Source organism: Carya illinoinensis, chromosome 10 (genome assembly GCF_018687715.1).
Source record: "Carya illinoinensis cultivar Pawnee chromosome 10, C.illinoinensisPawnee_v1, whole genome shotgun sequence".
Lineage (NCBI taxonomy): Eukaryota > Viridiplantae > Streptophyta > Magnoliopsida > Fagales > Juglandaceae > Carya > Carya illinoinensis.
In genome coordinates this window covers 12,475,659-12,484,853 of record NC_056761.1, presented here as the reverse complement: position 1 = coordinate 12,484,853, position 9,195 = coordinate 12,475,659, and the positions used below count along the sequence as shown (strand labels likewise).

Genomic DNA, 9,195 nt, shown 5'->3' with positions numbered 1-9,195 from the left:
CCCTTGGCAAGGCTTCCCAGGCCACCAAAGCCATAAAACGCATGATGCAATTAATGGCAATATTCCCATTATAGGAATCTTTATTTCCAGACAAGACCAGTTGCGACTTATTTATTGAAAGCATTCAAAAGTAGAAAGGCCCAAACTCCCTCATAAAATTAGCAGCATCAATTTAAGAAGGTATGGGAGCCACAAAATTACTTTTATTGGTGAGGTTGTCACCCTTAATTCCTTCGCCATTTTAGAGTTGCCATGACCTTTTCTAATTGATGTCAAAACCAATGTTATTAATGTAGGATTTGTATTATACATGCAAGTCAATGAATGATCATTTGGAATATATAGTGGTAGAATAATTCCATTGAAAATTTTTACAACTCACACCATTTACATGACATAATATAATTTAAAAAATAAATTTTAAAATTTAAATTTTAAAAAATGATTAGTCAAATCACAATAACAGTTGAAAAATGATGAAATGCGCACATAACATTAATGGCCTATAACTTTTAGATAAATGATATTTATAGTCTTACAATATGCAAGTCTTGTATGCTCATTTTAAAAAAAAAAAAGTAAATATGAGATCCACATAGAATAATTATTTTTTTTCATGGTGGACCTCACTTTTTTTTAAAATGAGTATACGGGACTTTAACATCCTAGAACTGTATATAGCATTACTCAAACCAAACATATTATTTGAAAGGGAATATAAGAATGAGATTAGTCTGAAATTTAACTTCTTCCCAAAATATGTTGTGGTCAATTAGTGAGCCAACGAAGGGTGTTTAAAGTTTCATAACATGCAGGAGCAACCACACTAAATATGAAAGACAATACTACGTAGCTTTCCATACAAAGCCATGGAGGAGCCTAGCAATGTCGTCTCATATAGAAAGAATGTAGGAGGAGAATCCAATATTAGAAACACAGAAACGGCCTCTCTGAACTCTCCATCCCTCCTCTAACCTTCGTATCAAGAACCCAGAAAAACCCATCCGGCCTAGCTCTTCCATCACAAAATGGGGAGGCGAAAGATTGAGATGACGATGGTGAAGGACGGCAGCTCCAGGCAGGTAACCTTCTCCAAGCGCCGAAACGGCGTTTTTAAGAAAGCGAACGAGCTTGCTACTTTATGCGGTGCAGAAGTTGCCGTAGTTGCGTTCTCTCCGGGCGGAAAGCCATTCTCCTTCGGCCAACCAAGCGTTGGGGTTGTTTCAGACCGGTTCCTCCACCGCGACAAAAGAAAACCCAATCATGGTAAAAATGTTGTTGGTTCTTCCAAGGATGGTGCCAAGGTGAGCGATCTTACTCAGCAACTTAATGAGCTGCTTAAGCAGTTGCATGCCGAGAAAAAGAGGGGAGAGATGCTTGAGAAAGAGAAGGAGAAAAGCGGATTCAAAGCGCCGATCATCAATAAGCTGGGTTTGCAGGAACTGATAGAATTGAAGGGATCGCTGGAGAGGCTTCGGGAAGATATAAAAGCACGAGTCAGTGAGATGGAGGCATCGTCTTCGTTGCTGCTCTTGGCAAAGAAACCTGTCTATGAATCTGGAAGGCCAGTTGCTAAGAAAGTTCCCAACTCTTATATTTGATGCAGATAATTTAGATAATGGATCTTTCAAAGGACTTTCCAAATGTGTGCTCAAATATCAGAATGAATGTCGTCTGTGATAATGATATTTATATTTTTGATTGCCCAAATTAATACCATGAATGGAAGAATGCTATGTCGTTACTGTACTGTTTTCCATTTAGCTTTTAATACATACAATTTATATATATATATAATTACTCTTCAAATTTGTATATAAAATAAAATATGTTCTTATGCCGGCCCCAGCACGGATACACACATGCATCCGAGAGAACTGACTCATATATAGTTTTGTTACCAAGGAATTAATCTATAATCAAAGTTGGTTTTTCTAATCAATAATGTTTGATGCATGCAATGATCCCCATGCATAACGTATGCATGTCTTTCTAGTGATTGTTAACTGTTTAAGTCATATCATTGGCCATTCAAATCATATCATTGATGTGGTATGACGTATGAAGTATGCATGCCATTTTAGTGATTGTTGCTGTTTAAGCCATATTATTAACCCTTTAAATCATATCATATCATATCACATCACATCAAAATTGACAAATTAATAATCAATTTTTTTTATTATTAATCGATTTGACACGACAATAACACGAGATCCGGTGATGTCAACCCATGCAGAATCTGTGTTCTAAAATTTTTGCACAAGGCACCGTTCTTAGATATAGTTATTGATCTAACCAGAGGACATCCCATTTTCCAGCCCAAGTACCAGCATATTTTTGTGACTCAGTACTGGTTTTTTTTTGTCACTATTTCAGTGATTTTCAATCTCACATTTCCTGTCAACCGCTTCTTCCCACGTATGCGTGGTGCACCACAATGGAAGTTTCCTCAGCCCACAGACTAAGGCTTAGGCATAGACACCAAGCCAGTGTAGGTTGTATACCAAACAAACTTCTCAAGAATCTTCAAAAATTTGTCAAAAATTTGCATACCAAACACGCCCAGTTTTCAGTCTTCTTTCAGATTGCAATTTAAACCCAAGAAACAAAGAAACACTTTGCAGAAAGCACAATGATACAAAATCGAAATGACACTGTCAAATTTTGTAATCATAAAATGCAAATGTAAGCATTAATATATACAAATAGATAGCTTTAATGACAACAACAAATCACAAAGCTATTCAGTGATCAAATATGCAACTGTTGTCCAAAGTACCATTTACCCTTGTAGAAACATTACTTTTCTGACAACAAACCTACAGTCCTACTCATCCAACTCTGAATCTGAATCCTCACTTTCTATATCCTCACCGCTTTCCTGCAAAAAGATAATGTTTCATGTAATCTGCTGCATATACTCCTCATGTGAGACCATTGAGCATTCAAGACAAAATTAGCCTACAAAAAACAAAGGCTGCAAAAGGAAGTTTACCTTTTTCTTGATGTAATCTGCCATGGCCTTATCAAACTCCGCTCGTTTCCCAGTAGCTATGTCATAATACTGAACTTTTTCCTATCACATGACCCACCACAAATGCACAGAGACGAAAGAAGAGTGAAAGAGAGGTTAGAATGACAGACTCTTACCAGCGAAACCTTAAACTTCCTTCTAGAGGCGTTGCAAGAGGAAATTCATAAAAAAAGTCAAAAGGTGCAGAGCCTTTTGATTCTCTATACCAAAATATAGGTAAAGAAATAACATATAAAAGTGAAAATGACAAGCTTCGATTTGGAAATAATTATTACTGCTTTATAATGTTTAGAACCTAAGACACCAACACCCCCCCGCCCCCCCCCCCCCCCCCCCAAAAAAAAAAAAAAACACAAAAAAGGAAAAAAGGAAAATACAATTCTCTAAATGCTGAGGCACTCCTAAGCTTGAAAAAGACCATTCAAAAAAAAAGTTGCGTGGGACTCTCTTCAAGCACTGCAAATCAAGTCAGACCTCAACATTTCCGCATGAGTTAAAAAGATTAGCACAATATCAAGCAATCACAGCCCCAGAACCAAAAGTCACAAGGGAGAAAATCAGAAGTTTTATTATGAGAGATAAAAAAAATAGGAAATCAAATAGATAGCAGCACCTGTTTATCATTACCACATTAGAATTTTGTTTCAAACAAAAACTTGTGCACTCGCTAGAAAAATCTAATGAGAATGAAGTATCTAATGAGAAAGCAACCTTTGCCATCGATTCAAAATTAAAGGGCAACGTTAAACATAAAGAGGGAGAAAAAAAAATGCAGTTCCTTTGTTTTTTCTTAAACCAAGTTCACATACTCCTAATCAAATAATAAAAGAGTATCAAAATAATAACTATCTCTATTAATATAAAATATCTTGACTAGGAAATATTGCCAACTTGGTAGCTAAATCTACACTAGTGTGTAGGATTGCATTCCTTCAAAATAACAGTTGTCGACTGCCTGATTTGGATTGGGAGATGAGATGAAATAAAATGATATGAAATGATTTTAGATAAAAGATAAAAGTTAAATAAAATATTGTTATTATTGTTTTGGAATATGAAAAAATTGAATTGTTTATTTTATTTTGTGTGAAAATTTGGGAAAGTTGTAACGATGAGATGAGATGAGTTGAGATGATGTGAGATCACCTCCTAATCCAAACCAGGAGTTTTCTCCATCAGCCAGTGATTAGTGCATATAATTCAAACAATTTAATGGTCACCTTCAACTTCTATAAAAATGGCCGTAGGTTCCTTAATTTAAGGTAAGTGCAAGAAAGACTCATTCAAGGGGACATGAGTGGTAACATGAGTCATATTGACTCAATTTGTTACAACCAAGGTAAATTTTTGGCATGTTACAAGAGAGTAAATCCAGTCAAAACTGGTTTATTTTGCCCCAAGAGATCATAATAATCAGGGGTAAAATTTTGTCAAAATTTGTGTCTACTACAACTAAAATTTTTTCAGTCCAAACCACTGTAGGAAAAATAAGGTCAAAAACATTAAAGAACCAAAACAATCGGGAAATACTCAACCTTAATTACTTGCACTACACAACAAAACATGTCTTTGCCAGGGAACTACTCAACTCAACAAAGCAAATAATCCTTAATCCTAACACCAAAGACTTAAAAAAATAAATAGAAAAGAATGCTTAATATAGGTACAAACCTCATATGTCATTGTTTTCCACTTCTCTCCACATGCCTTGCCAATCTGAAAGATGGAAATAGAGATTATTTCAGGTATAAGGAAAGAAGAGAGCGAGCGAGCAAGAAAGAGAGGGCACTAAATGTAACAAACCAAGGAAAGTCCAACCAAATTTAAGCTTATATTCCAAAAGGACCAGTCAAGGTTATTGAAGTTCCTTGAATATAAAGGCCAAGTTTCCATTCACCAGCCTTTAATAGGTGTGGGATGTTATAATTAATCTTCTTGCTCAAACCTCTGACTCGTCGAGCCATTCCATGGTAGCATAGCTCAAAATCCCCACACTTCTGATTCGACTCTAATAACAATTATAACAATCCAAAAGGACTAATCAATCTTATAATTGGAGCTCCACAAAATCATTCTAAAGTAGTTCACAATTTTTTCCATCTCAGACAATGTCAGATCCTATTTATTAAACTCTCTCATTCGCTACTCCAATATATATGCGGGCTGTTACATTAAATTAATAAATTAATACAAAATTGAAAACTATGTCCCACTTACATCACGCATTGACTTCACATTTGGGTTCTGCTCTTGAAAATCCTTACGAAAATCTTCCCTTGAAAAACAAAGCCAAAATTATTTCAATACATTAAAGAGTTTTAAAGATAGGTACTTGCTTACGAACACCTTGCCATACTAAGCTTACTAATATAATGGTATAATTGAGGTGATGCTAATCATTTTCTAGTATCGACAATAATAATGAAGCAAATATATTTTAAAGCACGAATATAGGACTTAAGGTGAAGCTTAACAAATGGACTTCAAATTATGACAAGGAAGTGACACAAAACTCAAAGTTAGGCCTAGCTGAAATATATAATTTTTTTTATTTATAATCAAGACCTAGCTGAAATATCTAATTTAAACGTGGAAGAGAATTTGGAAGGTTTGAGTGCCGTCTAAAGTTGCTTTTTTAACATGGACTGCTGCTCTTGGGAAGATTTTGATGATTGATAATCTAAGGAAGTGTGGTATGATTGTTACAAAGTGGTATTTCATGTGTAAGAAGAATGGAGAATCAATTGATCATCTTTTTCTTCATTGTGAGGTGGCTAGGGAGTTATGGGTTGGTATTCTTTGTAGAGCTGGGCTGAGTTGGGTTATGCCTAAGAGGGTGGTGGAGGTTTTAGCATGCTGGACCCCATATCATAATAGCTCTCAAATGGATGTGGCATGGAGGATGATACCTCTGTGCTTAATGTGGTGTTTATGAAAGGAATGAGAAATGTTTTAACAATAGGGAAAGACCTGTGGGGGATATCTGGAATTTCTTTGTATCTTCTCTTTTTCAGTGGTTTTCTGCTTATTATATTAAAGGGAGAGAATGTTAATGAGTTCTTGTTTTCTTTTCACCTTTCTAGAATGTAATTAGGTGTCTCATCTTGTATACTTCCTATGTACATAGGCTCCGCCTAGTTTCATTCGTTTCAATAAAGTTTCTTACTTATCAAATATATATATAATTTAAAGCTTAAGATTGTCGTAGATGAGCATTACGTGTCATATTGGGTGGGTGGATTGCAAAAGAATTACATGAGAGTTAAATCCCATAATGGTTGTATACTAGGCAAAACTGATATTTATAACTAAATTGAAAAAACTCTAAACTTAAGAGTGACTAGTACTTTTTTGGGTATAACATAGATGCAACTACACCTTTTCCTAGATTTTTGAGATGAAAGTTATGGTTGATTGGTGAAAGTTATGGCTGATTGGTGAAAGTCATGGAATGTCTCTCTTTAAATTTCTGTTTGTATATAGACCCCAGAATTTATTTTCTCCAACTCCAGAGAACATTAAAAAGTTATTCTTGGTACTTTTGGAGTCGTTGATTAGTTTTTTAAACAGCCTATGACAGCAAAATGAGCAACACACAACTTTTAATATGATGTGACGACCAAAGGAAAATGTGCTAGTTACATCTATGCTACAATCCCAAAAAGATTAGTCGATTTGAAACTTCCATAGAATCGCTTATAATTCCAATTTCACCTAATTAGTAGGCAATGTTAGACTTAGCACTGATGACTACCTTTATAACTTACTCTATGTGAGTTATTCATTTCCAATGTGGGACTGCAGTGTTACAAACTCCTCTTAAACTCTTGACGCCCTGTCAAGACCATATCATATGATGCTTTAGTATCACACGACTTACCTTATAAGAAGGCTCTAATACCATATGTAACAACCAAAGGGAAAATGCTACTCACATATGCACAAAAACTTCAAAAAGACAAGTCAGTTTGAAGTTTTCCTAGAAACACTAATAAATCCCACTTTCATCTAGTAAGTAGCCAATGTGGAACTTAACACTCATGAATACCTTTATAACATACTCTGTAAATCATTTCTTTTAGAATGCAAGAATGGAGTGTTACATTGACAGGATTGTTTTCCAATAGTAAAGTATACCGGTCTAGTATATCCACACTGACCTTACTTCAGCCAAGCATTTTAGTATCTAGTCTTGCTTGGTAAATAATGCATTCAAGCTCTAAAAAATCCTAAACAAAAAATAAAATAAAATAAAATATGGCACATACAAGAAGTAGAAGAAAGCCGTTGGCGGTTTCTTTGGCTTATTAGTATCATATTTATCACTTTTCTTCTTATGTTTTGTTTTGGTCTTTATTGCCGACTTGGGTCTCCTCTCCACGCTAACTTTGCTCAGCCTTGCCGACCTCTTCATCCCCTCGCTTGATTTTGTCCTCAATGCCATCTGACTACAAATTTTCAATCAAATTCTCTCTTTAATTGACATTAACGGAAGTAAAAGAAATCAGACCAAAAATGTTCAATTGTTCACTATGAAGAGCATAATAGAAATACGGTTGACATAAAAATGAAAAAGGAAAATCCACTCCTTTATTTCATTTGTATTTTCGTTTCTTAGTTTTCACAAGAGCCACACAAAGCCTAAACGTATGTACAAATTATATCTGTAAAAAGGGCCCAAAACCATGATAATCCCATTGAAAGAAGAGAAATAAAACTACCAGTCTCCGATTCTCAACATCAAAATGAATAGAACAACCCCCTCCCCAAACACGCACACACACTCAAGAAGCCAAATGCAACTGCTCTGGTCAGCTGAGGTTTGCTCTCCGGTTAATGAAATCCAGAACAAGACACTCAATAATTGAAAACTTCTCCCTTCTTTGCTTATTTTCTTTTGTTCTATCTTTCTGGGTATTGTCGGGAACCAAAAAGAAATCCCTTAGCAGCTTAAAGGGTAAAGGAGACCCAAGACTTTGGGAAGAACATGCGAAATACGGAAGGAGTGAAAGGTTCTTACTCATCGGATGCTCTCTTGGGGATCGTAGCAGAGGCAGAAGCTCGAGACGAGGGAGAAACTTGGGACTTCTTAGCATTCTTCGCCATTTCTTTTGAGCTTCCTGTGGTGGCCGAGCGTGACTCGCAATAGCTCTGAGTTAAATCGTCAGATTGATACGGTAATTCAATTGTGAAACCATTAACATCAATCAACCATAGAAGACAACTGCGAAAACAAAAATTGGAGAATGAGTTGACTAATACGGGGCGTTTAAATTGTTATGTCATCCAAAAAACACAAAATAATAATAATAACAGTTATTCTATACTCCATTAAATTAATACTCTATTTAGTTTAAATTTGACAGAAAGTGAAAATAATGCTTATCCAATTTTATCATGGAGAAATACTTTTGGCCACAAATGATATATGTATCGTGGAGTGTGTAGGTATCATGTAATTTTTTTAAAAAATTACATAACAATAAACTTGTAAATTAACATAATTTTATGTGATACGTTAAATTGTAAATTTATTTTTATGATAAAGTAAACGAATCACGACTTGCGAGGCCATTTTATCACCACTAGATAGACCCAACGATACCAAGTAAGAGGCCCATATAATAGGCCCAACAAGTTAGAGAGTTGCAAGTGCGCCATACACTCACTACCATGGGATTATACCACCCCAACGGGATTAATGTGGTAATTATCACCTTACTCTTAAGACAAAAAAAAAAAAAAAAAAAAGAGATACTGGAGATGTTTATCCTTGATATGTTAATATCCCAAGAATTTAGTGATCAAGACCTCGAGATTTGGAAAATAGTTAAACTATCCTTACCAGCAAAAATCCACCCTTATATAAATGATCAATGTTGGTGGCCAAAGATAACAAATTCATATTCTTCGTAATAAGGTAATACACTTATATTTCTAACTTAGGCATTGGGCGTGTATTAGGCATACTGAATCACCCTCTTTCTTTGTTGCAAGTTAGCAGTTGAGATCAGTTGGTGGTAAAACACATTCGAAATAGTGGTGCTATCTATGGTATCGACATAGATTTCTTGAAGACTTTTCAACATAGTTTTCACATGGCTACCACAATACGCTCCTATCAACCTGTGACCAAAAAACCACTTCCATAAATATGG

At 35.3% G+C, this 9,195-nt stretch overlaps 2 protein-coding genes across 3 annotated transcripts; one reads left to right on the top strand and one right to left on the bottom strand.

The window, feature by feature from the left end:
• The first annotated feature begins 920 nt into the window (after positions 1-920).
• LOC122278019 (agamous-like MADS-box protein AGL29) lies at positions 921-1,750 on the top strand. The gene has a single exon (XM_043088065.1). It carries the CDS (start codon positions 1,029-1,031, stop codon positions 1,599-1,601), a length of 573 nt encoding a protein of 190 aa, XP_042943999.1. The 5' UTR covers positions 921-1,028; the 3' UTR covers positions 1,602-1,750.
• An 886-nt stretch (positions 1,751-2,636) lies between these two features.
• LOC122280017 (high mobility group B protein 14-like) lies at positions 2,637-8,294 on the bottom strand. Of its 2 annotated transcripts, none has more exons than XM_043090958.1 (6): positions 8,058-8,294; positions 7,306-7,485; positions 5,255-5,312; positions 4,709-4,753; positions 2,999-3,079; positions 2,637-2,884 (listed from the first exon to the last, which is right to left on the bottom strand). In XM_043090958.1, exons 1-6 carry the CDS (start codon positions 8,141-8,143, stop codon positions 2,831-2,833), a joined length of 504 nt encoding a protein of 167 aa, XP_042946892.1. In that variant the 5' UTR covers positions 8,144-8,294; the 3' UTR covers positions 2,637-2,830. The 2 variants fall into 2 exon arrangements, with proteins under 2 accessions (XP_042946892.1, XP_042946894.1); XM_043090960.1 differs by having other exon boundaries at positions 7,306-7,481; positions 8,058-8,292.
• Between the last annotated feature and the right edge of the window lie 901 nt (positions 8,295-9,195).